General features: G+C 49.2%; 1 protein-coding gene across 1 annotated transcript in view; it reads left to right on the top strand.

Moving 5' to 3' along the window:
* Positions 1 to 26,945, top strand: part of LOC144146534 (uncharacterized) — a 100,068-nt gene that overhangs the window by 25,371 nt on the left and 47,752 nt on the right. Inside the window, exons 7-13 of the mRNA XM_077678477.1 lie at positions 695 to 787; positions 1,642 to 1,814; positions 4,631 to 4,727; positions 9,267 to 9,465; positions 17,790 to 17,864; positions 20,928 to 21,084; positions 24,578 to 24,655. Coding sequence (XP_077534603.1) covers positions 695 to 787; positions 1,642 to 1,814; positions 4,631 to 4,727; positions 9,267 to 9,465; positions 17,790 to 17,864; positions 20,928 to 21,084; positions 24,578 to 24,655 — 872 coding nt within the window. The remainder of the gene's footprint in view (positions 1 to 694; positions 788 to 1,641; positions 1,815 to 4,630; positions 4,728 to 9,266; positions 9,466 to 17,789; positions 17,865 to 20,927; positions 21,085 to 24,577; positions 24,656 to 26,945) is intronic.

The following is a 26,945-nucleotide window of genomic DNA, read 5'->3' as shown; positions in this document are numbered from 1 at the left end:
CCGTTCGCTACTAGAGTAGAATATTCTTTGACCGCCAGTATTCGCGACCTATCTAATTTGGTGCTTCTATAAATAATTACACGAAAAAAATAAATGCTCGCCGGGCAGACGCCGCGGAATGCGATTCGCCGACCTAGTCTGCGCACGTCATTTTGTTGATTGCTCGTTCGGTGCTTGTGCATTCTTTGAGGTCCTTGTGGAGCACAAGTTCGCTTAAGTAAACTTTCTGTGTTGGGAAAAAATCTGCATCGTCTTTGGCGACGGAACCGTATCAGCTGCGCAAAGATAATCGCGTGTTTTCCGAGGCACAGTCGACGATCCTCATCAGGTGGTGTGGCCTACAGGCTTGACGGACACCGCCGATCCCCTTTCGCAACTGGACAACTATATATTTATGTAGGCATATTTTATTTGGCTACATTTATTTGGCTACATTTATTTTATTTGGCTACATTTGGCTTCATTTGGGTTTTAGGAGCAACAATTCGATGTCGACATCGTGGTTTCACTTTTATAGCGCCCTAACTGAGATATTGGAATCCTGTGTAAACTTGAGATTTCGTCCGGTTGGGTTTTTTGTAAAAACGTAATGAACCACGGTTAGAAAACGGTCGGCAACATTTTTTTGTTTTCTGAGCCCTTTCCGATGAGAGCAAAAACGGGGCATCCTTTTGACTCGTGTCAATGATTGCAGGTACGCGCCGAAGTCCACCGTGAAACCCGAAACCAAAGCAGCACGGAAAAGCAAGAGCAAGCACAAAACGCTGACTGACGATGACTTCAATGCGTATGTTGTTTAGTTTTTTTCTTTTTTTTTCTGGTGTTGCGCGTTTTGGTGAGGACGACCTCATAGCTTCCAAACACCCTAGCATGTACACTCATGAAAGGAGGGGGACCGTTTGGGGTGAAAGCCAGGTCACATGTTACACGCCATGTTTACAGACAAGTTCAGTTTCATTTCTTGGGAAATTACTCCATTTAATTAAGTTGCTCTACAAATCTCGCCGCCATTTGTATGAAGACCACCTTAACAAAGGCTTTCTGCTCCGCATACTGGCAACCTGTTGCACACGTTTCGTTTTCAAGAGCAAAGCTGCTGAAGCTTGAGCTGCAAAGCGGCTTAAGCTTGCGGCGCCTTGAAAAGACAGACACATTTCGTCGGCGATTTGGCTCTGCTGGAGAGGATGGTAATGTTTCCTCCGTGGCAGAGTTGAGTACTTTATGCGGGATCTAGGCGGGCAAAAGACGCCAGGCGGTGCCGATGGGCGAATTTTATCAGCGAAATTCGCTCCATATGAGCGGCGCTTTCCGGCGTGGATAAATGTACCCAGGAATTTATCGCCATTGCTTCAGATCTAAAGAAACTACACTGCGTTTTTAAGTGAAGACACACGATACCTTATCCGGCAATGTACCTCCTGAAGAATTGCCGTATATTTTGCGTGGACGAAAAAATATAAGGACGCATACTTGGGTAATTTTAGTATTGCGTACAATTTCTTGCCACTCTGTCCAACAGCTCTCAGAAAAGTGGAACGCTTTCTATGCAAGCGTGCTCGTTTTATTTTCAAGCCAATAATTTTCGCATTAACCTGGAATTCTGAAAATTGGCTTTCTTTTTCCCTCTCTCCCTTTACCCAGAGTTTCCAGCACGTCGTTGGTGCTCAACGCCGATAAACACTCCGACTTCACGGAAAGCACGGCGGAGCTGGAAGGGGAGTTCACCATGCCACTGTCGCCCAAGCTGGTCATCATGTTCGTCATCCACATGAGCGTCATGCTTCTGACGCTGTACTACTTCTACGTATACCTAAGTAAGACAACGGCACACAAAAGCAAGTGCAATGCACCGTGCATGCTAACAGGCGGTCGTGTTTTTAAAGCGAAAACTTTCTTGGAGGGACCAACGGCGTCCTGTCAAAAACTAATGCATATCCCATTAGACAGGTTGGCCGACGGAAAAGCTCTTATATCTCTGTACACACGGGGCGTGCGTGAAACCGGCACTCCATTGCTTCAAAATGATTACTTGAGAATTCGCGAAAAAGGAACAGTCCTAGATAAGACGATACACGCATCGATCATGAAGGAGGAGTACAATAGTACAGCTTTACCTCATAAACCACGTATTGGTTCCCATTCAAATATTTCGTAGAGGCGTTTACTTAGTGCGCAAAAAACCATGCATGGGTTCTTTCTTCGTTTACGACTTGAGCCCTTGAGTGTTGGATGAGAGTTAAATGGAGATAGACGGATTGTTGGTAATTCCGTTGTTCTTGAATTGGCGCCCCCTCGATGATCCGAGAACCGGTGGTGCAGTCGAAGACAACGAAGCGTATTGGGATGTAAACAGTGCGTGAGACGACGGCGTTCACCCCGGCGTGCACCAACACAACCGTCCCTTGTGTCGTCCCACCGCCGTCTTCCCAATCAACATCAAACACAGCATACACAAATCTCAAGTTCATATGCTGCCCAATCACAGCCAAGAACACAGGTACTCTCCATTCGCCCCGACTATTCCTCCTCCCCATTGGTCCTGCCTGAATCCTGTCACCTCCTCACCCTACTGCCCCTTTAGGTCGAGGAAAGACATTCTCGCGGGAATGGAAGAGTCAACGCCCTGACAGCCACTGAACGTTACCACGACGCCATCGCCGGCGCCTGGCTTACTGAGGCTAAGTACTACCAGGCAAGGCCAGCTCCGCAGATTATCCGCCACAAACGCGCGCCGCGTCCGCTGTCAAACGGCGTCGAACATAGATCAACACGGCGACGTCTCGGGCCGCTAACGACGGAAGCACTCGGCGTGTCTCGCCGCCCCGCGCCCCGGCACCGTCCTCAGCCGACAACAGTGGGGGAAGCAGCAAAGCATCGCCGCCACCGCCGCCAGCTTTAGGCGCCGGGCACAACTCCTGGGCAATTTTCCTCTCATGAAGCCCCCGTCCGAGTGAAAGCGGTGGGAGGCGAACAATGCACTCTGCCGTCGCGTTGCAAAGCGGCTCGGGATACAGGAAGGACGTACGCTGACCCCTACTCGCAAAACTTGCACCACAACAAGGTAACATACATCAATAACATACACCAACTTAACTATGAGCATCCCCGGAAGAAGCGGAAGAGGCGGCGATAGCCTTGGCGCTGACGCTGCCTAACGCGAGCAAAATAATTACGGACTCGCAAAAAGAGTATGCCAACTATAGAAAAGGCCACGTGTCTCTGACGCCACTCAGAATACTAGAGGGAGGAATGCGCCGCATACCCGAGCTGAAAGTCGAACTGATATGGACACCGGCTCACTCAGGGCTGGAAGGCAACGAATTCGCCCACCAGCTTGCCCGAGAACTTGAACACCGGGCAGACGAGCACGAGTTGCACGCCATAACGACTTACAAGGACATCACCAGCCACTACAGAGAAGGCAGACGGCGGTACCCTGACACACATAAATCGCTCAGCAGAGCGCACCAAACGATCTATAGGCAAATACAAGCAGGATCCTTTCCGCACCCCTATCTCCAAAGCAGAATGTACCCCAGGATATACTAGAAAGAGTGTAGCTTCTGTGGGCAATTGGGCACGCTCCGGCACGTCATCGGAGAGTGCGATTTCACCGAGGCAATCCCTCCACCCCTTACCCAACCCTACACCACCCTTCCCACACCCCTTAACGAGCGATGGGAGACCTTGCTAACCAGCCCTGCCTTGGAAGACCAGCTCATCCTGACCTCCAGGGGCCAGGCAGCCGCCGAAGCATATTGGTCCCGTGTAGAGAGAACCACCCCATCCGGCACGTAGTCGCCGCAATTTTGTGCGGCTAAATAAAGTTGTTCGCTCTCTCTCTCTATCTCTCTCGATCGGACGCACTCTCAGTGAAGGTTGGGCACACTTTCAGCTTTCACATTTCTCTCGACTTCCTTTAAGAAGGGATGGCAATTTTTTAGGTGCGAATGCACACTTCTTAAGCGACCCTGAACCTGCGTCCACCGGCGATGTCCGCGCACGTGGAAATGGGCGCGCGCAGCCTGGCCGCTGACATGGCACATACCCACGTGGGGGATTGGCCAAGAATCGGGCGTGAGAAGGGCTAATGCACCTGCTTAAAGGAGTACTGACACGAAATTTCAAAGCTGAGATCCGCTCTAGCAATCAAGTACAACGACAACACAAATAGGTGTCTGTGAATAAATGCATCTTTCTTTCTTTGTAGTTGTGTGTGTGTGTGTGATCTCTCTTTCGCGAACATTACCGAACCGCGCAAATTCAACTCGTGCATTCGCACTTTCACATTCTTCCCCTCGGGGAAATGCGGGGAATTTTTGTATTCGCGGTAATCAATATTGAACCTCGGTCCACAAGCTTGGAATAAAAAGGTACACGTGTACAATGACCTAGCATTAATCAACGACAGTACATCTCGCGTATCGCAGACGAGTCGATACCTACAGAAAATTCCACCTTCGCATCGCCGCAATATTCCGGCAAATATTCGTTCGAAGTCGGGCCTCAACATTCTGTATTCTGTCTCGGCTTTTCAGCGCTATTCCACTAAATCATGATCCCGCTGAGTTTGTTCGCTTAGCAGATTTGACATCCTGAACCATTCATTGTGCCTTTCTCGGTTTTACAGTTTACCTGATAATAATCATGTTTGGCCTGGCGTCCGCGGCGGCCCTCATCTCCTGTCTGGAACCCATAGTCAACCGGATGGGCATCGGAAGCCGCAAGTATGAAAACCCTTCCGCATTCCGCCATGACTATTCTTACAACCTTTACTTGCTGCTTTGCAACCTGACCGGAGAGCGAACTTAACGTGCCGTCTGACTTTCAGTAACAAGGGCTCGGATTTTCATGTCGGTGTGCTTCGTTCGGAATGAGAAGAAAACCGGCAACATTGTTCCGAATTTCTGCCTTGGCTATTTCCTAGAACTGGGGTAGAAAACTACCTTTAAATGGTGTCTTGGTCCTACGCAAAGTTGAGTTTGGGAGACGTTACACTCAAACCCGGCTATAACAAACCCGGATAGAGCGAATTATGCTATATATCGGACAAAAATAATTCAGTTACTGAAATACATGGGAAATATATTCCTTATAACGAAGTTCACATCCGATATATCGAACTCTGGGCGCCTAGAATGGCCGCTGAAATGCATGATCTCGAGCGGCGATTGAGATGTGGATTGGCCGCGACCACGGAGCAAGAGCCGCGACTGAGACATTGCGCCTCGCACGGAGCGACGCGTTACGCCCAATACTTCCCGTAACTGTTTCCGATGTGCGGGACTCGCGACGGAACCCGCCCAGTCAGCGAGTCCGGACCAAGACAGCAGCATCGGTGAGCGGTGGGAAGAGCTCGCCAACGTTCCCGGTGATGTCGCGAGTGAAATCCGTTCGACGCTTATAATAAAGCGCTTTCGGCAGTCGATGTGCTGCGCCAATGCTTCTTAGATTTTTGAGGACGCGGACTCGAACTGGTGCAAACAATGTTTCGTGTAGAGAATGCTATGCTAGTTGAAGCCGCCAAAACTAAAGGGAAAACAAAAATCACCGTTTTTTTTTTTTTTGCAACGTGGGCAGTTAAGGCGGAAAGTAGCTTTATTACTTCCAATAAATGGATTATTTTGGTGTGGTAATGGCTACTGTACTGTGTTCGTTTCTGCATACGCGGATGGAGGAGTTGGGGAGGGGGCGGGGGGCTCTCGCGGATTTCGAACTCGTAACAATAAACTCGTTATAGGCGGGTTCGGCTATATCGAACTATTGGATATATCGAACTAATCGCGGTGCATATTGCGGTTCACTATAAACGGGTTTGACTGTATTTGCGCACTTCCTGGATTTATTACTGGACATGGTGATCTAGCGCGCTACGCTGTGACGCGATTCTTCGCTCTCTTAATAACAGCTATATAAAGGTTTAAGTAGAAATGACTGTGTCGACAGTGCTCAGTAACTAAATTGTCCCTAAATATTTGTAGGCGTAAAAGTTAATCTGGCAACTTTATATGCACACAAACTGCAAGCTCGGCCATTGCCTGGCCGCATGCCTAGAGAACATTAGGTAGTTTTTGAACAGAGGATCCCAATTTCCGGGGTTTTCAAAGCGGCTTGGGGAGTCGTACCGCGCATGCGCAGAACCCATGTTTATGCTGTCGCATGTTTTCCCGATCCACGTTGTGGGAGCTAAGTTCGTAGATATGGGACGTCATTCCCGAGAAAGTTCAAAGTTGAAAGTTTATTGCGACAACATGTACAGGAGTGACTATACAGTTGTCAGGGGGAACGGTCAAAAAGGTAAAAAAGGAAAAAAGAGCCTGACAAGGTGACGTCCCCCTCGTTTTCCTCCCGTTTTGGCACGACTCTGCGGGAAACCGCACATCCTTTGTGGCCATACAAAATAACAGAAGAATGCACGCAATTATACACATAGAAAATCAGCTTTCAGTTTTCAGAAAGAAACAATACTTAAATAAAAACTTCGCAAGGAAAAGAAAACACATCAGCTCTCAGATTTCAGAAAACAATAAGTAGAATTCCAGATTTTACAGTAAGAAGGAAAAAAACAGTTCTCAGTTTTTATAAAGAAACAATAATTACGAGATTTTAAAAAGCCAAAAAAAAAATACCTCTACGTTTCCAGAAAGACACAAACACTAACAATACACGTGTTTTTTACTGTAATTCTTTAAAGTACATGTCTATTTTTTTTTAATGCTCGCTCGGGTTTAGCATCTTTTGTCATTGTTAAATGGACAAAACGAAAAAAACATGGAGCGTTTTTTTTTTTTTTTTTTTTGCGCGATGAAACGTTCCGCGCGTCCGCGCGCCGTGCCTGGGGCACGGAGCGGCACTAACGTACGGCGCAGGTCGTGGTATCCCCCACTTGATGCCTCTCGGCGGAATGAAGCTCATGGCGAAAATGGTTACACATACAACGCTATGCATGACAGTGTGGTGAAACAATTTCGGCACGGATCAAAAGCAGCACTGCTAGTGACAGGGGCGATCAAATATCTGCCGCGATGCTAGGCCTAACGTTCCCTGAATCCGAGAAACTCTAGCCGGCCGCGAGCCGTTAGCAAAAAACCAAAGCCTAAAACCAGTGGCGTGCGAGTCTGTTGCGCTTTCTTTCCCCCAATGTCACTAGGTAAGATTTCAGAGTATCGGCCCTTCTTTCTCCTATTCCGCCGTGCCGCCGCCGTGATGATTGATCAATTCGCATCTCCTGACATTTGTTTACATTGCGATGGTTTATGGGGGTCGTCGTCACGTCGTTATGCGTTTTAGTCGGTCAACTGACGTAGGCTTAGCTTGCACGGCCCTTTTGCGGCTGCGCGCGACTGACGTTGTTCCGCAAACATACCGTGTTTACCAGCTTTTATGGTGCAGAAGTGTGTCCGAAGAGGCCGTTTTGCTGCATCGTCCGCAGTGTTGCTTACGAAATGATCCGATCAGAGTTAGTGGCGAGGCCGTAGACGCGGCAACCTGGCAACACTGATAAACGCCAAAATGGCCCTCGTTGCCCACTTGCGTGAATCAGTGATGGTGCACTGAAAGCTTATTTAGTGACTCTAAGTTCCCATTTTATTGAGGCCGCAAGGCAGCGGGCTCTCCCATTTAAAGCTGTCTATTGATTGGAAAGTTAAGCTCATTGTCGCTCGCAAATGCTTCTTGGGCAAAAATACACTGCCCAACGATATTTACACATCAAGGAGCAAGTCACCGCGCATGTGCACTTGGATAGCTGCTTCGAAACAAGTTTCAGGCACTGCCTATTTGATTTTTGAGTGTTAAAATTTCCCTCGGGTCCACTTCATCCAAACATTTTCACAGAGAAGGTGGGATATTTTTCCTTCAAAAACTATAATTGCTGCCGCTAAAAGAAATACGCTTCCTAAAAATCTGCAGAAAAATTGTGCTACCATGTTATCCAAGCGTAATCAATAAGTGGGGGTGGAGACCACTTGGAATGCCGACAGGGATCAGTGCCTTGCGGCAAGGCAAGAAGCGGGTGTATCGCGCGTGCTCCACGCTTGGTAGCAAAAGTTGACAAGCCACTTCAGTAAGGGGCGATAGTCTGCACCCCACCCCATCACGGCTTTCACACGGCTCGGTGTTCAGCTTTAAATTGAGTCATTTTTTATTTGCCGGTGAACACTATGTAGCCAAACTGCATTCGTGCCACGATCCAGCTATGGCGCCCCAGGCGTCGCCCAGGAAGGCTTCAGGAAGGCGGCGTACAAGGCTCGCCGCTACTTCCAAATGCGCGATCGTTTTTTCTTTAAGTGCGGAACACTTTAGGGGCCCGGCTTGTTGTTAATTGTAGGTCGTCCGGGGTCGCGGTGTCACGCGCCCAAACAGAGGCTCTGAAAAGATAACCGCCTGCCCTGGTGGGGATCGAACTTGGGTCCGTCCTGTTGCGAAGCTGATGTCTGTCACACTGCGCCACATAGGAACGCGTTATTCATATGCAGAGTGCGGGGGGTGATATTTGCGCTTCGCCGGTGCCACAGAGGCTGCCGTTGCTAGGCCACAAATAAGCACGCAATAATATAAAACTGGGGTGCAGCGGTGGCGTAGAGGTAGAGCATCCGCCTCGCGTGCAGAAGGACCGTGGCTCGAATCCCGGTGCCGGATAATTCCCACCGGATTTCAAAAAAAAAAAATCCCCGTATTGATGGAATTGCAGAATGGGGCTTGGGGTGCGGCTTGACCCCGGCGACCATTGCCGGTAATGCACTCCCTCACCAGAGCACGATTGGCCACCCTGGTGTAGTAACGGCCACAACCTCCCATGAATACGCCAATTAACCCACAGCCCTCAGTCTCCAGTGGCTGCGAAGCAACTGACCACGGCGGTGGTCAGACCTGTGACGCAGCAGAGGGTGCTAAGAATACCTGGACCCGGACAGGCCGCCATTGCAATATAAAACTAAGAAAAAATCTTGAATCACCGCATTTATTCCCCCAAAAAATGAATACTCAACCCAGTGTCCCCCTATAGGCGTTTTCAGGAGCTGCGGTGCCTTCTCTTGACTACTTTCGGTATCAACGCCAGGCCGATACTGAAACAAATCGAGAGAGGGCGCCACAGCCCCTCTGACGAATTAATACTCCGCACCTCGACAGCTTACCTGTTGAGTAAAACAGCTTTAATTTGTTGTTGTTTTTTATTTTAGCGGGACCACTCCTGAATCGCTTATCCACGGATTCTTTTACGAGGGAAACCGTTACTGGGAATGCCGCTTTGCGTGTGCATGCAGGGTCCCGGCCAAACTGGCGGGATGCTGCCACGAGCCCATGGAGATCCGCCACGTGGCGCTGGCGGTGTTCGCCTTCAGCCTGGCAGTGGTCTGGTACTTCCTGCGCAACAACGACGCCGTCGGCTGGGCCCTGCAGGACATCCTGGGCGTCGCCTTCTGCATTAACATGCTCAAGTCGATACACCTGCCCAACCTGAGGGTGAGCTGCGTCGCGTCCGTTACGAAGGTGCATTACAGTGCTTTGACATTTCCCCTCCAAAAGACTTTGTTGATGCGCACACATTTGCTTCGAAACGGTACGAAATTGCAAGTCACCGCTAAAGAACACACGTATTAACTCTCTGGTCTGTTGTTGTGTATATATTACTTAGTATATCCCCTCCCACTCTTAAAGGATAACAGGAATGCCGCAGACACTTAACAAGCATTCCTGTCGTACGACAAAAAAACTTTGTTGTGACAACAGAACCTCTGTTGTTAAGACAAAGCCATCTGTGGTTACGAGACACATTTATGTCAGAACGACAAAGTCAATTTTCTCGACGACAAACACTCCTGTAGTCGCAACGGAACTGCCTGTCGTTACGACAGCCATCATTCTGTCGTGCCATAGCCAGCTGCCAGAATCACGACAGGAAAATACAAAACGACGGTGCGACACGCGAAAATTCGAAAAACTGCCGGAATTTTTCTTGTCGTCATTTTCGACTGGGCTCCCGCCTGACAATCATGTTCTGAAATTTTCCACAGCGGGACGAACGCTGAAAGGTCACAGGTAACACCACTGGACGCTGAGGGGTGTGCAGCCATGAAAATCTCAATAAATGCGCCCGTGCAATCGGAACCGAAGGTTAACCAGCGGAGCTGTAACGTGCGGCCGGTATTTACCTGTGTGTCTCGCTCCCTCCGATGTGCCCTTACCACTTACCAGTGTCGCCACATACGAGGGCGTACCTGCGTCATCAGTAAACCCAGAAAACCTCTTTTTTTTTTATTCTAACTCCCCTCTAACCGGTTCTCTTTTCGCACATGAACACGGGGATTCACCGGAGGAGTTCTCTGCGTACACGAGACCACCAGATTTTCTCTTCACCTCGCCATATCAAGCTTCGCTTTAAAATGTGTCTGAGCGACCGAAAGTCAAAGATTGCATGGCAGGGTAGAGAGCACCGCAAAGTTTTTTAGAACAGCCAGGAGCGTTCTTCCTACTAAAAAACGCTGATTGCAGTTGCCACTTGTACATTATAGGAGTATATAGGGACGCCATCTTTCGTTTCGGGCGGCTACGGGGAAGAAAAGGCAGCCCGTATCATTTCTGTCGCATTCGGTGTCCCTGCCCGACATGCACAAGCCTTTTAGAGCTAAATAAGTAACCGAAGCCATAGTTTTGAAGTATATGGCACATGCAAAACCAGTGTTTTGCGAGCGGAAGCCGTTGCCTCGCGACGTACCATACATGCCGTGATGTGCTAGATTCGTGAATCATTTAGATTCAATTCAATCCGTTTACTCCTACTTTGATTATTATCCTAAATTATTATTCGGGCTGTGTCTCACATCATTGTGTAACACCCCTTCGTACTTCAAGTTCGCTTCTAAAATCAAAGGACCGTACTAAAGGCAGGCACTGTTGAGAATCAGCCATCTCAGCGCTGTCACCACTGTTGAGACTGGCCATCCGAGCGCAGTCACCGGCGCACCGAAGTAGCCTTGCTCCGTCCGCTGTCGACGCGGCGCAGAGAAGAGCGATGAAGTTCTCGAGCCGATGAAAAGTTGAAGCAACATTTATATACAGTATGTACAAGGGTAACAAAAGCGTTACATGGCTCGCACAAAGGCAGCAGCACGTCTCAACTCGGTGCCTTCGAAAAGTGCCGCCCTCGCTGTGCTTCCGGTCGGGTTTTATACCCCCGGGAGTCCGTTGCAGCCTCGAGAAGTTTGACTAGCTCCAATCAGGACTCTCGCTGGCCGAAGTTTGAATCCTACGAATGGAGGCGAAGCGATTTCGTCAGCCGAGCCGCCACGACGGGGTATGGGAAGGCGATGCCGTCACCGTCTCAGCGGCAACCGTCTCCAGGCATGTCGCTGCGCGTCTGCCGCGAGCCGTACGTCCGAAGCATGATTCGGCCCAGCCGTTGAGAAGGGAAAAGGAGAGGCGACTCTGCGGCGCCTGCATGTTCGGGAACGTCTGCCGCGGGCTCCGCTGTCGGCGCGTCGCCCGGTTCATCGAATTTGGGCAGGGCGCTCTAGCACAACAACACATAGGTCGGAGGAACGCCTTCAACAAGTTGTGGGCACTTCTCGCCGCCATTTGAACAGCAGAGCTACTAAAGCGTTACCTGGGCCCGTTGCCGTTCGCAAGCCAAAGTACCGAGAAAAAAGTGGCGCCGGGCCCGACCTTCGCGCAGTGGCTCTAGCAACAAAAGTACCAAGCTCACGTGAGCGTGCGCCTGGTGAAGAGCACCCGGCATCGTCCAGCCTTGGCATGGGCTTGCGTGACGTGAGGAGCTCCCGCCTTCGTCTTCGTCGTAGTGTAGCGACCGGCGCTGTATGGGTGCGCCACGCCAAAGACGACGACGACGAATCTGTCAAGCCATCTCTTCACAATCCACACGTGGGGACGGCAACCGGACCAGCTGAAGAAGAAGTGGAAGTCTGCCGAGGCGAGGAGGCGCTACAATAGTATTTGCCAACCGAGGCTCTGTCGCCGGAAGACGACGACGAAATGGATGACCCCGATTGCTGTCTAATAAAACACCGAGCATACTTTGTCTTTGCTTTACAGTGCCGTCCAAAACGGCTTTGCACTGCTGGATGGGTCTAGAGCATTTTGGTGCGGGACGTTTCGGTGCGGTCACTTCGGTGCGGACTTTGCGTTGCGCGGACATACCGGTGTGCGGACATTTCGGTGCATGGACTTTCCGGCAAACGAATGATTTGGTGCTTGATTGTTTGAAACAGCCGTAAGATCTTTATTTCCGCGTAACGTGGTTTATGAGCAACAATCCACTGATTGCGTGTTCAGATTGATACCCTGTTTGATTTTGCCAGGTTTTTTTTAAAATTGAGCATTTGCGTATTTTTGCTCACCATTCAGGAAAGTCCTATTATGCAGCCGATTGATTCAATTATTTTGCAGATCTTAATATACATTAATGTACATTCGCTCTATTCTTCCCGCGCGTAAGTACATCAGCCGTGCTTACGATGCTATAATGCATTCTTCAGGTTTTTAAAATAGAAGTACACTCCCACTATCTAATGAAAACAGCTTTGCAAACACGCGGTTGCCCCCCATAGTGCCGAAAATCTTGGGAAGAGTTCTGTATGAGCTGCGCTGTCACGCTAAAATGAGTTCGAAAATACTGTTCTCACCTGTTTTTTTTTTCTTGGGGGGGGGGGGGGGAGGGGGGGCACGTGTAGGATATAGTCTTGTTGGTTAGAAGAGTTCAACTCGAGAAATCTGCGACGGACCGAATGTGTGCGACGGACCCCTCCCCCCTTCCTCCAAACCTTAATCTGTATACAGTTAGGTCTTCTACGCCAACCTTCATTTCATGTTTTAACACTTGTTTTCATCTCATCTTAACTCTTCGTCCCCGCAGCCCGCCCCATTCTTCAGGTGTCTATCTCCCCCGGACTTTTTTCAGTCATATTATTATCCGTTTCTGCTGAAAGTCTGACAGACCGAGCGGAGTTAACTGTGTCGACGCGTCACCGCAAAGACGCAAGAAAGCGCGATACATTCACCAGCTGGCACAATCTCTCTTCTGGGCAACAAAAAGCCACCGAAAGATGCCCTGAGGACCCAATGACCAGACTAGTTGGCCACAGTGCCGCACACCTCGAAGGACAATCCCGCTGTCTGCACCATTCCGCACGTCGCTGTCATGCCAACGGCGCCCCCACTCTAGGAATCTCCTTTTTCGCTTCCCGTCGCCACACCAGCAATTCACTCTTCAAGCCGGACATATCGACACTTCGGACATTGTTTGATGCAGAATTCTCTTCGCCTTCTTCAATTATAGCAGCAAGAAAATTTGAATAAGCTGGTGTGGCTAGAGCTTTCAGCTTTCGGCACCCAATTTAAACATTTGAAATACTCAAATGCCACCCCCCGACCGAGGAGGCTGGTACTCGGTGCCTCCCTTGCCCCATCCCCTATGCGATGCCATTGTAAGTGCGTTCGCTAATCATTTCTAAGTAGAACCGACACGGAATGCCACGACGATCAGGGTGACAGAGAAAATCATGAAAGGGAATTCACACGTTCTTTTTTTTTTTGTGATGGTTTGGGGTCGGGGGAGGAGAGTTCCGATTGGACTGTAAGCAACAGCGCCAAGGAAAATCAGAGCTTCAGTAACACTTAGATTAAAGGATTTCGGCCGTTCGTATGAATAATAAAATTTATAAAGTTAAACGGAAGTAAATTAATAGCGTCAATTTTTAAAATCAGCTATAAAAATGGGATTTTACGCGTTGATTCTCCGCCTAGGTTTACTGTACGTTTCCGCGCAGCGTGGCGCATACACAACTTTCGAAAATAAAACCATATCGTCTGACGAAATTAAAATATTAAGACCTAAATGTTAAATGACTGCCTGGGGCATTCCGTGTGCCGAAATGTCCGTGCACCGACATGTGCCTGCACCGACATGACCGCGCACCGAAATGACCACACCGAAACGTCCTGCACCAAAATGTCCGGACCCCTTGCTGGGGTCTGGGTGCTCCCTCTTTCCTGGGATCCGCTGTAAGTGTGGGGGGAAGGTATGTCGACCCCCAGCTCGGCTTTTAAATGCAGAGCATTTCGTAGCCTCGCCTGTTCCTGCGTCGGACGGCGTCAACAGCTCCGCGTCCGCAGCAGGTGCGCCTCTCCTTCCTTCCTCTCTCTCAACAGCAGCTGGCGCGCGCATGCGTCTTAGTCAGCCCGTTCGCTCCGTCGCGGTCTCGGCGTAACAGGTGCGTGATAGCAGCGCCACGGGGCGGCCTCTCTCGCATCCACCGTGGTCCCACGTAATTCGCGCCAGCAGCGCCAAATCCTCCCCTAGTAGTACGTGGCCTCTGAGAAACGTTGCATTAATCGCCATGGCAACGAGTGGCGAGGGGGGAAAGGGCGTTTGCTGACGTCGCGGACGCTGCTGACGTCATTTATCCCGCGGCAGCCAGGCCGTGCCACCGCGCCCGGCCCCTGAAACCCACGCTCGTCCAACTTTCGCGCCTGGTGCCATTGCGCTCGTCCAACTTTCGCGTCTGCCGCCGGTCGCTGCCTCATGGGCCGCTCGGCAATGGCACCAGGCGCGAAAGTTGGACGAGCGGCGCCGATGACTCGAAATGGCCGCCGCCCGTCGTTTGTTATGTGTGCAGTAACGTGTTTAATAATTGAACGAGGAAAACATGTAGGTAATAGTACGTTTTCTGGTGCGTAATTGTTGTCTTTGTGGCGATAATAATTGTAGTGTTACACAAACATTATTTTTGCTATGCATTTATTCAAAATTCACATGAGGATGTCTTTGATTCGAAGTCATGAAAACACATGTACTACACCCATATATTGCACATACATTTTATGTACAGCCGGTAAAACGCTTGTCTATAACACAGCTTTCGTACTCTCAGCCCTATCCTGCCCCACCGGAGCGGGATTTGAATAAAACTACTGCGGAATTCTGAAGTCTTAGCCTTTAGCTTTTACCTCCGACATGTTTGGAACGAGTATGTTTCCGCAGTTTTCGGATGTAGCTCGTTGAAGTCGAAATCGCTGTTATAGACAAGCGTTTTACCGACTGTACACAGTATTGGACTAAGCAAAAATATGACATATGCAAATTTAGGCATACAATATTGTACAATAGGGAAAAAACGTGCTACATACACATTTACAATAACACGGTTAGGTGGGCTAGTTGGTATTCTGAATTCATGGCTGTAACTTTTGCGCAACTTTACACGGTGACAGGTACAGGTCTTCGAGTCCCTTTTTGTATATCGGTCTCCGTCTAAAGTTGCGCAAAAGTTACAGCCATGAATACACATTTAGGTACACAATACTTGATTACGAAAGAAGAACTTCGAAAGTTCTAGTCCCTACACAGATTTTTTTTTTTTCGCGCACACCTCGGCGGGAGAAGAAAAGAACTTGAAAGTTCCACTCAATGTATACTTATTTCTTGGGCTCACCTCGAGACAGGAATGTTCTTTAGACATTAAAAAAATTCGTTTCAGTTCAGAGACACAATAATTGGGAATCTATACGTTAAAAGAAAGCACGCACACGCATGCTTCAAGCCCTGCCTTTCGGGTGAGTTAACGCAAACTCTGAAAGAAAGCGTTGACCCGCGCATTAACCTGTATACACTTCCGAGAAATCATGTTCACACCAACAAAATGCAGCCATAAAAAACTGTTGCAACACCATGACCGCACTGTAGACACTTTTTGCTGGATTATATCTACGTACAAAAACAATGCCAACCATGTGCACGTCGTAGAACACAGAACACAAATCGAACGCACCCGTCTTTTCTTTTAATGGCGCGTGAATTAACAGCCTGCTTACCGGGGGTGGGAGGGAAGGCGGGGGGGGGGGGGGGGGAAGACACCCAGAAAAAAAAAGAAGCTTTCCTGTATTTTGAGCCGCAGATATCGGCCAGGTTGTTACAAGCTACCCTCTAACTCGTGTCTGCGCAGCGCCTCTTATCTCATCCTGTCCGATACGGCATGACCATTCTATAACTTCAGAACTATGGAACACCAAACCCATTCGCGATAAGATGACAAGGCGCGGGCGCGCAGTTTAGATTGAACAGCAAAGCCGGCAATGCTACTTGGTTTTATTTAGTTTTTAATGAGCGAAACGCTTGCAATGGCGGCTGCAGACAACGCATGTATTTCGGTTTGGCCTTCCACTGCTTCATGTGAAAATCGACTTGCATTGAACACCGCGAAGTTACGTCAGATTTTTCGGAGCTCTGAAGCAACGCTTGGCAGTAGTTTCGCCGCAAATATACGTTTTGGAGCAAGACGGGGGAGGAAAAAAATGCTTAGGGCGCAGCACCTCCACGCCATCAATCGATGAGGTAGTATGTACGCCATGAAAGGCAAGAAGCGCGTACAGGTGAGCTTGCCTTCTTTGTGAGCAGGTGCGTCGTGATGACATTGGATGGATTGAGGAGAGTCACCGGAGGAAACGTCCAATGAAGTCGCAAACCGTCCTCGACTTGGGGCCCAAACCTAGACTCATACCTGCTGCACCAAACAACAAAAAATGCCTTGATAAGTATACTGAATCGACGTTCCAGCAGTTACTAAGGCAATCATCAAAAAACGGCAATGCCACCACAAATTGATCTGGCGAGCAAGTGTGTGTGTGCCAAAGACGCGTTTACTTCTACTGAAACTTTGCGTACCTGCACAGGTGGGATATATTTGCACATTAGTTTCCACTCCAAGACGAGTGACATGTCTCATTAACTTCAAGTTACATGCGCGAATTATTTTAAAAACAGAAGAGTGCAATCAGTCGGCTTTTAAGGAATTCACTATAACTTGTACAAAGCTAATTTGCTTACCTGTCGTCTTTGGAGAAGGCGAGAAACTTGGTCAAACTGTACCGCCCTGTGTTGCTGCACCACAGAGCTGCGCAGGAGTGGTAACACTCCTTCCTCCGCTGCCCCATATTTAGAATACATTCGAATGTATTTTATAATGCAGCGAAACTTTCCGCCCGTGGAAGCGTTTAGGCAACCCGCGCAACCCTTCGCACGCCGGCTCGCTCACGCACGTACCGAACTGGCCCGCCGTGCGCGCCGAGAGAAAAAAAAAACATATTGGCGCCGGTGAGCTGTTGCGCATGCGTGAGGAGGCGCGGAAGCGTTGACGGTATGGAAAGAAAGAAACGCTGAGGGAAAGGGAAGGGCCACGCCGCAGCACCGTGCCGCTAGGATCGCCAGAATTTCGGAAACCGAAACTAGCCAAAGTCGCCGACCAGTGGCAGCGCGGTGGGGCGTGGAAGGGCGCGCGCTGCTTGCGCATGCGCGCTCTCCCCCCAGTACTGCTCTCCCTCTATCTACTGCGCGCGCTGCAACTATAATGCGGCTAGCGGTCGCTCGTGCTTCAGTCACTGCGTTGCTCCTTCCTTCCTTGGTTGACGCTCGCTCCCACGTTTACTCGTGTCTGCTACTCCAGCATCACGGAAGAAGCGATGGAAGCAACACTGCCTTTAACCAGTACTGAGGCCCCAATGCTCTGCATTTACTCGTGTTCCCCTCGCGGAAAGGCGCGGGAATTTTTTTTTCACCAGCCTTGCACAACTCGTGCAAGCTGCGCCAGTATTTTTGTAGTTGTTGGTGTCCTTGTACTCTGTTCCTTCTGTGTTTTACGAAATGTAGTTATTAATATAAATGCCTATCCCTAATGAGCCAAAATTATATTCAGTTTGCAAAATATTTCAATTATCGAGACATAAAAAACTAACAGTTAGTTTTTGCTATATCTTAAACAATCGCAATTACTTTTCAGCTCCTCTGCCTTCTCCTCTCGTTGCTGCTGGTGTACGACGTGTTCTTCGTCTTCATCACGCCGTTCCTGCAAGCGGTGAGGCCACAAAACGCTCGCTCCGCACAAAGAGGCGAGGGCTCCTGGTTAAAGCTGTTGGTCCATTGCTGAATAGCCTTTACAAAATCCAGCCTGTTCATTAGGTTGACTGAGAATGATGAAGCGCGAGGTGTGCGGAATGCTTGCCGAAGAGAGACAACTAGAGCAACTAAAATGGCTCGCAGCCGTCTCGTTTATAGTCACCGAAAGCGCATAGGTATAAATTTTTGCCTTGTCTCCCGACAATTGTGTGTGATGACGCCCTCGGCCAACGCACATCTCACACATTCGAGAAATTAGAGAAAGCGATCGTGCGTTTGTTAGCCATTATACTAACGGTACGGGCCGGATTTTCCGGAATTGAACTCGCTTAACAAAATGACTACGGATCCCCCGCCGCTCGGCGCGGGATTGTTTCATCGCTTATTGGAATTGCACAGATAACAACTTCTTAAACTATCGCTATACCGCAACAAATATCACTTCCTGTCGACCCATTATGCCATTGGTTGGCGTCAAGAATATTTAGCGGGCTCCTAACACTGCAAAGCTGAAACAGGTTTGTGATTCGAAAGGTAAAGAATTGAGGCTTAAGACAAGAGGTGTGCAACGATTTTCACGTTTTAGCCTCACGAAGTCTACCTCAACCTGAAATTTAACTTCACATCACGGTACGACTTCAGATTGAGTTGCCATCAGTGGCTGCAACCTCTTGAGTGAGTGAGTGAGTGAGTGAGTGAGTGAGTGAGTGAGTGAGTGAGTGAGTGAGTGAGTGAGTGAGTGAGTGAGTGAGTGAGTGAGTGAGTGAGTGAGTGAGTGAGTGAGTGAGTGAGTGAGGTGAAGTGATTGAGTTGGTGAGTCAGTATGTGTGTGGGGGTGTGAGTGATTCTGGGAGTGAGGTGAGGTGAGTGAGTGAGGTGGTTGGGTGAGAGAGTGAGTGGATGGGTGAGAGAGCGAATGGGTGAGTGAGTGGGGGGTGATTAAGTGAGTGAGTGAGGGGTAAAAGGGTGAGTGAGTGAGGTGAAGCGAGTGAGGTGAGAGTGAGTGACTTAGGTAAGGTGAGTGAGCGATCGGGCGAGTGAGCGAGCGAGTGGCTGGGTGGGGAGTGAGTGAGTGAGCGATGGAGTGAGTGAGAGAAGCGGTTTTGACATTAGCCGCCGCCGATTTCGGAATGCAGTGAGGTTTCGGCTTCTAGGTGTAGTTGGATATATAAGATAAGCACGGCTGCTCCTTCGCACTGACAGATTTCTACTGGTTGCGGCAATTTATATTGCCCTTTAAGAATACTGTTTCAGATCGATTCTGTCGAAACAGATGTTACAATGACTGGAATATATTTACAGTATGCCTATAAACATCATTGACTTACCACCCAGACATCAAACATAATACCTTAAGGCCTGCTAACTGTCATTCTAGTTATCGTCTGTAAAGCAATGAAAAGCTTGTTAAACACTGCTGATGTTCCTCTTCAACGCCGTTGAAGACAGACAAAAAATTGAAGATTTGAATTCAGAAGAATACATTTAAGGATACTTGAAGATCTGGGCAAAGCTTAGCTCCAATGGCTAAGCATGCAAAATGTTTATTTTTTTTTTATTTTGAGCATAATGTTCGTGACGTACGTGTTTGTATACGGCTTGTACTTAACATGAAAGTAGAAAAACTTGATATGTGAGGTGAGAGGAGCTTGAAGTTAAGCTTAGCTCCAATGGCTAAGCATGCGAAATGTTTTTTTTTTTTTAGCATAATGTTTGTGACGTACGTGTTTGTATACGGCTTGTACTTAACATGAAAGTAGAAAAGCTTGAGATGTGAGGTGATAGGAGCTTGAACTTAAGTTGAGGACGAGGGGAAGCCCATTGTGTTTAGCGTAATCTTTTCATTTGTTGACATGTATTTTAAACACTAGTGGACGGTGTTTTTAGATAAATGGTATTACATTGGGTCATCTCAAACTGCCGGACCTAAACCTTGTTATGTTATGAGCTGCGGTAAAAATTACTAACTTGTGTATGGGGTGAATTTTCGTGTTAAGAAATTCACTCTTCAAACACCAACTTTTGGTGCTTTACCATTTGCCCCACCCTATCCACGCATACTTGAAGCCTGAAATTTTGAACAAGTTTGTCCTCTGAATCAAATATTGAATCAAATTTGAATCAAAATTAAATGAAATGAAGTTTAACGCGCCGAGGCTATTCAAACGATGAGGTGTGGTGCCACAGTGGAGGTCTCCGGATTTATTTTGACCCCCTGGAGATATTAAAAACATGCGCCGAAATCTCGAACACACGGGGGTTTTCGCTTTTGTCATCCATCAGAAAAGCGGTCGGGAATCCACTCCGCGTCTTTGAGCACAGCAGCACAACGCATTAGCCACTCAGCCACCGCAGTGGGTAGTCAAAGATTTGTCATGACTCCGCCGCAAACTTTGGGGTGCGGCAGTAGCACCCCTGCAAAGCTTATCCCAAAGGCTAGCGGCATTTCATGCAACAAATTTCTTTTCAAGAGCTGTTTACTAGGATTTCTTTCCGCAAGACACACAGGAATTAAGTCGAAGCTTGTGACGTCCGCAACTAGTTCTAGTATGCGTATACGAATTATTCACTGTATCTCGGTTTATAGTGGCAAAGTTGTACTGTGTATTCTTAACGCCACCAAGAAATCATTATTGCTGTTACAAAACTATAGTTACTGCTCTGTTTAGTTCAGATTAACACATTTAAAAATTTATCATCATCATCAGCCTATCTACGCCCACTGGAGGGCAAAGGCCTCTCCCACAGATTCCAATTATCCCGGTCCTGTGCTAACTGTGACCAATTTTCCCCCGCAAACATCGGGATCTCATCTGCCCATCTAACTTTATGCCGCCCCCTTTAATTGCTTGCCACGCTTAAAAATTAGATTTTAACTGATGCGCCTTTCCGCTCGACGCTTTTATAATTACTCACCGTATTGTGTTACAATTGCGGCATGTGTGAAAAAACAACAATGTGCGAAAAAGCTACTGCCAGATATTTTACCCATGCTCATATTTGCTCTTCACCATCGTCGCAGAACCGGGAGAGCGTCATGGTGGAGGTGGCCAAGGGCGGCAGTCTTAAGGAGGCGCTGCCCATGGTGGTGCGCTTCCCTAAGCTGGTCAGGGGGAAGTTCCACATGTGCTTCGCGAGCAAGTACTCCCTGCTGGGACTGGGAGACATCCTGGCGCCAGGTACGCCTCCTGCACGGAGCAAGAATAAGCTAGCAGGGGAAACGAAGCTCCCCCAGATAATGTCACAAGTGCTTGTCATAGATTAAGCTAGCGGCATCTGCCGCGGGTGAAGAAACTGCGCGGCCACCACTATCGGTATTGCACTGCGCAGCCACGGAATGAATTGCGGCCGCTATCATTTCATCCATCAGATGCCGCTACCCTCTCCTTCGCCGTCGCAGCTACGAAGCTTGGCAGTCCGCCTTGGTTTTCATTGTGACATTATCTGGTCGCTCGCCCGCGCTTGCCGCAATGGGCCGTTTCGCCTCCTATATATTCTTGCTCCGTGGCCTTCTGTCTCGGCGACAACATTTTGTAGCATGAGCTACACTGGCCGAGGTTGAGCAGTTTCGCGTGGCTCCTGGAGATCCGTGCTACGCAAGCGCGGCACGTGGCGGCCCGGTCCACTTGATGATCATGCGAGGGGTAACCGGGTGTGGAACCGGTGGCCCGCGCGTCGCAGCAACACCGGCGTGCGCCTGTGGAACCAGCTTAGCTCTGGGGTAATTGTTGACGCTGCGTCGGAGCCGCTTGATAAATATACATCTGTCACGTAATGCGTATACCGTGTGTGTGTCATTGAAGCAGCAGTAAGCATGATAATCACGCTAATACTAGACAACCAGGAAGGCTAAGAACAACTAGCTGAACCTTAACTCACGCTACGCATATCCGGGCATAGCCGAGTTAAGGCACTGCTAATATTTTTTTTTATGAATACTGAGCTTGAGCAGCGAATGAACTGTTATGATCGGGTTCTATACCGGGCACACCCAAGCTCGGACGTCGGCGCTAATTAGCGTGTTTTCGTCGCCAGTCCCATCATCGCCATCGGATTCGTCGTTATCGTCTCGTGCCACGTGTGACTCCTCTTTGAAGACAGTGGTTCATCAACCCTGCGTCATTCGCGCACCTCTCTGAATGACGACAGCAGGGGGACAAAACGGGTGACTTCGGCGGCGCGGACACCGCACGACTCCTGCTTGGAGACGGTTAGTCAACCCGCATCATGCCCACACCTGCAACTCTAATTGAATGAAGACAGCAGCGTGCCAAGGGAGGCGACTTTGTCAATGTTTACCGTGAAAGCGGTAATCCGGCGAGCGTCGTGACTCAGGCACTCAGGTGCTCATCGCGCTTGGACAAAAGATCTCCCCGTCTCGGCGGCGCCAACTCATTCTCTCCCTTGGGGTCACGTGGGCAAGCAACCAGCCCGGCTTCAAGATGAAGCGGGGCCTATGTGTTTCGATTTGTGGGTCCGTGATTGGACAAGGCTTTTGGGAGTTGGATTCACTGGGAGAACTGTAGGGACTTTTGCTTGAACAAAAAGGCGGCGTTGCGAGCCGCCGAGTGTCGCTGGCTGTGCGATTCGTTCGAGGCACAGCATCCAAAGTTGCATCCATCCTGCAAACACTGTATAAAGTTTTTTTTTTTTTTTTATCACCATGCCTCGGTCTCCTGATCAACGTCACTGAACACCAGTCACGCTACTCCTGAACCCGGATCCCCAACAGAACACAGGTCCTGCAAAACACGTGAATTCCGCGAAGGTCAGGAATTCAAAGTGCAAACAACATTTCGCATAGGGAAAAGCCTTCCTGGGAAAAGCTCCTGGAGGAACATGAAACGGCATGTTTTTTATTGATTGATTGATTGATTGATTGATTGATTGATTGATTGATTGATTGATTGATTGATTGATTGATTGATTGATTGATTGTAGGGTTTAACGCGCCGGCGCAACGCAGGCGATGAGGCGCGCCGTAGTGGAGGGCTCCAGATTAATTTTGGTCACCTGGGGATCTTTAACGTGCACCGAAATTTCGTACACATGGGCGTTTTTGCTTTTCGCCTCCATCAGAAAAGCGGCCGCCGCGGCCGAGAATCGCACCCGCGACCACACGCTCAGCAGCGCAAGATATCTTTTTTTTTGTAATAAACTGAGCCTAGCGACAAACAAGAAGTGTTCTTTTCTCGTGTCATTGCGTTAATAACATTGTTCTCTTTGCGAGGAATGGTGTAAGCGAGCCCACCTCAGCTTTCGCTTACTTTTTGCATCCCTTGTTGAGATTCTGTCTGGGGCGCTCACATTTTGCTGCACCCGATGACGGTACGGCTGTAATGAAGGAACCAGCACAAGAAAAAGTTGTCTATCAGTTTTCGCAATGAAGAAAGTTAAGGAATTCATTCATGGCACTAAAGCATAACACCCTGCGAAATACAGGGCTGAAGAGAAGGAAAGCTACGCAGACGCGAACGTTAACTATAGGGAATAAATGTTTTCGGTATGCAGCCCAATATACACGCAAAGTTGCTCGGTGATAAAACATGCGGCGTTATTAATCAAGCAAGCAGAAAATAAAGCACACCTAAAAAAACTCAAAAAGGAAACGAGTTCATGTGTCATTCCTAAAAAGACAGCTGACGCAAATTAAAAAACGTATCTAAACATCGTTAAGAATATGCCTACACAGGTAGGTTACCACAATCGCGTGCACGCTTGAAAAAAACATTCCCCCGCATTTCCCCGAGGGGGAGAATGTGAAAGTGCGAATGCACGGTTGTCGGCCCGCTTGCGGCGCTTGCGCTCGGCCCCCGCAGCCCACCGCCTCGCCGCCTTCTCTTCCATCTCTTCCATCGGGTTTGTAGTATCACGTGTACACCACGCAGTTATCAAGCCGCTATAACGCCGCTGAGTCGCCAACGCACGCCGCTGACGACGTAGTTTGAATGCGTTAAAGATATAAAGCGCGTTACTGACACCGATATCAGCGTCGCGTCCGTGGCTTATCCGGTAGAGCGTCGGGCTGCGGCCCGCAAAGTCCTCGGATCGAAACCTGGTGCCGGATGCTGTTTCTTTTATAGAGGAGCACTGCGGACGCCGCCGCCGCCGGCGGTGGATGGTTTGGGGTCGCTTATAAAGTGCATTCGCACTTAAAAGCAGTACTGACATACTGGGGCAGTGAGGACGCAAAAGGGCAATGAGGTGTACACTTTGGCTACCAGTTTCACTACGACTCAGTTGCGGCGGCCATGTCACAAAAACCTTATCTTATAGTTGACGCCTCCTCTACAAACCATATATTCGCACTGCGGCCAGTTTTATATCGGCAAGACACAACACCTGCATAATAGATAACCGTTCAGTTCGAAATTCAGAGGACGGTTTCCGGTGCGTGTTACCGCGAAGACAGTACAGCAGCTCGTCACCTATTCTGCAGCACATTCTGCTGAATCTACAAATTTAACGCAAAAAGAACGCCCCACTCCGCGCTGTCAACAGACAATAATTATTATCTCTGACCACAACATTAAATGCTGCACTCAAAATTCCACCCTAAAACTATTCGTTTTCGTTTTGTTGTTGTGCTTCAGTTTCGAAAGAACGTATGTGAAGTAAAATTCGGTGATTTTTTTTTTCAGTAATATTCACGAGGTGTCCCTTGCTTTGCAGGCCTCCTGTTATCGTACTGCCACGCATTCGACCTGCTCTCCCTTGGAAGGAGGTTCTACTTTTACATCACTTGCGCTGGTAAGAAAACAAGCTCAGCATCTATACTTGTGATTTTCTTCGCGTAATCCCTTCCCGAAAGCTGGAGCTTCCGCGGCAATTTCCGTGAGCTGTCAAGATAAAACTGGTTTATCGACTCCCCCCCACACTCAAACCTCAAAGCCTCTTCATTAAATATTTCAAGTTGTCGTTATGAACATGTCTGGGAGTAGCTCTATTTTTTTTTTAACTTTTTCTTAAAGGCCAACCGCACCGAAATGTTCGGCCACTTCGATGCACTGCTTTCCGGTAGTGTTACTTTAAAAGATATTACGTGCAAAATTTGAGGCACAAATATTCGTCGCGGCATCGTTATCGACGATCAAAAATGCTTCGCTTTTACGAAAAAAAAAAACTGGAAAACAACAGGCGGCCATTATGGCAGGCCGGAAGTGACGTTCCACTCAGGAATCGAGTGGGAGTAGCCGGCGGATTCTCCAACGGCTGCGTGCGAGAAGACGGCGCGCATCCGATGTGTCCGCTTCTTCAAAAACTCGGAACATGCGCGAAAAGGGGTTAATTAAGGAGTTCGTGCAACCATTATTGCTTTTCTATGAACAGAGATGTGCCTTAATCGTTAGGTAAAAAGTGAACACACGCATCGCGAGGCGTCATGGCGAAGCTGAGAGCTAGGAAATAGGTACACAAACGGCAGCGTTCAGCGCTAGATGGGCGCCGGCACAGAGCATATTGGCTGTGCTGACCGAACCATCTTGCGTTTGTGAGAGCAGAACACAAAACGGCTACCGTGAGAGGAAAGTGCCGAAACATGCTGGCTAACGTGTAAGAACCCGGTTTCAGCGCATATGATCAAACTTCACATGCGGAATTTGATTTTTTTTTGTTTGTTTACACAAGCGGTTTTTTTGCTATTCGCAGTGTACCCGCACCAATCTTTAGAAAATGATGACCGCCTGAATAAAAAGCCGAGCCGCGACGAAAGCACTGCAGCGTCTTCGCTGGCGCCGTTAAACAGTGACCTTACCCGAGACTCAATGCCGCCTACCTCAGTATTACCCGTTCTGCCAAATTGCGCCCTCTTCTACCTTTTTTTCTCATCAGCGAGCGAAGTGTTGCCCACAGCGGCGTTATTTATTTTTCGACGAAGTTGCTTGAACCGAATCGATTCCGCGGAGTGCACCGCGTGCTGAACTTGTCGCACCCCAGCCGACCCCGACAACAGTGACAGCAACGTCGGCCGTACTCGCGTCACTCGCGCGCTCGAAGAGTCGGCCGCGGCCGCGATCGTGCAGTGCGCTGAACAGCTAGCTGTCGTACTCATTCGACCCCTGACCGGCCGCCACAACAGCGAATCGTCTCGCGTCGGCCGTTCTCGCTTATTCCCCACACGTAAAGCCGGCCGGCCGTGAGCTTGCAGTGCGCGGCACAGCTGCCGTACTCGTTCGCGCTCCCGACGCACCGACCAGCCGCGCCAACAGCGTATCGTCTCGTGGAGGCCGTACTCGCGTCTCGCGTGCTCGTAGAGTCGACTGAGCGACTGCTTCGTTCGTCGCAACCACGAAATCAGCCGTTGTGCAAATACCCTACTCGCTCGCCGACGGCGTATCGCCTCGCGTACCGGGGGGCGACCCGGCACCCTTCGAGTTCACTCTTTTTGTCTCGGCAACCCAGAGCATCTTCTCGCCTTTCGGAAACGCGTGAAAGCAATTATTCATGCAAGATGCAAAAATTACGCTGCTCACTGGCGTGAGGCCGCACGTAAAAGGGCTACCGAGGACAGGTGACGGCAGGACGGGAGTCCTGACTGTGGCGTCACATTCGGAAGTTCGCCGCAGTGGCAACCAGTTGTGGCAGCACTTGCTGCGTCGGCTGAAGTTGCATGTTTTCGAACGGTTGTAATAAAAGTGCTGCGCGCATGCGGAGTTTAAAATTAGTTTGAAAACAGCGCGGAAGACGGGACTGAGCAAGTAATAGACGACACAAGCGCTTGCTCAGCTATTGCATTACTCGCTCAGTCCCGTCTTCCGCGCTGTTTTCAAACGATATGATGTACCAACAAGCCCTTCAGTTCACCCTTTTGCAATTTAAAATTAGGTCACAAGAGACTTTAGTGGTGTATACCACACGCTGAAACAGAATTTGGGGCAGGTAAATTTTTGTTGCAGTTGGCCCTTAAGAACTCACTCATCACGTACATTAGAGAGTTTAGCACTCCGTATGCTGCGTCTTCTTGTACGTAGTTACCGTGTTGACCGGGACCCGTCTGCGCACTTGCACATCCGTCGCGGTAGGGAGGATCAGTTCCGAGGGC

Source organism: Haemaphysalis longicornis, unplaced genomic scaffold (assembly GCF_048455015.1).
Source record: "Haemaphysalis longicornis isolate Haplotype H1 unplaced genomic scaffold, Haemaphysalis longicornis Haplotype H1 scaffold_7, whole genome shotgun sequence".
In the NCBI taxonomy this organism is placed as follows: domain Eukaryota; kingdom Metazoa; phylum Arthropoda; class Arachnida; order Ixodida; family Ixodidae; genus Haemaphysalis; species Haemaphysalis longicornis.
Note: the sequence above shows the minus strand (reverse complement) of the source record. Positions and strands in the feature narration are given on the sequence as shown.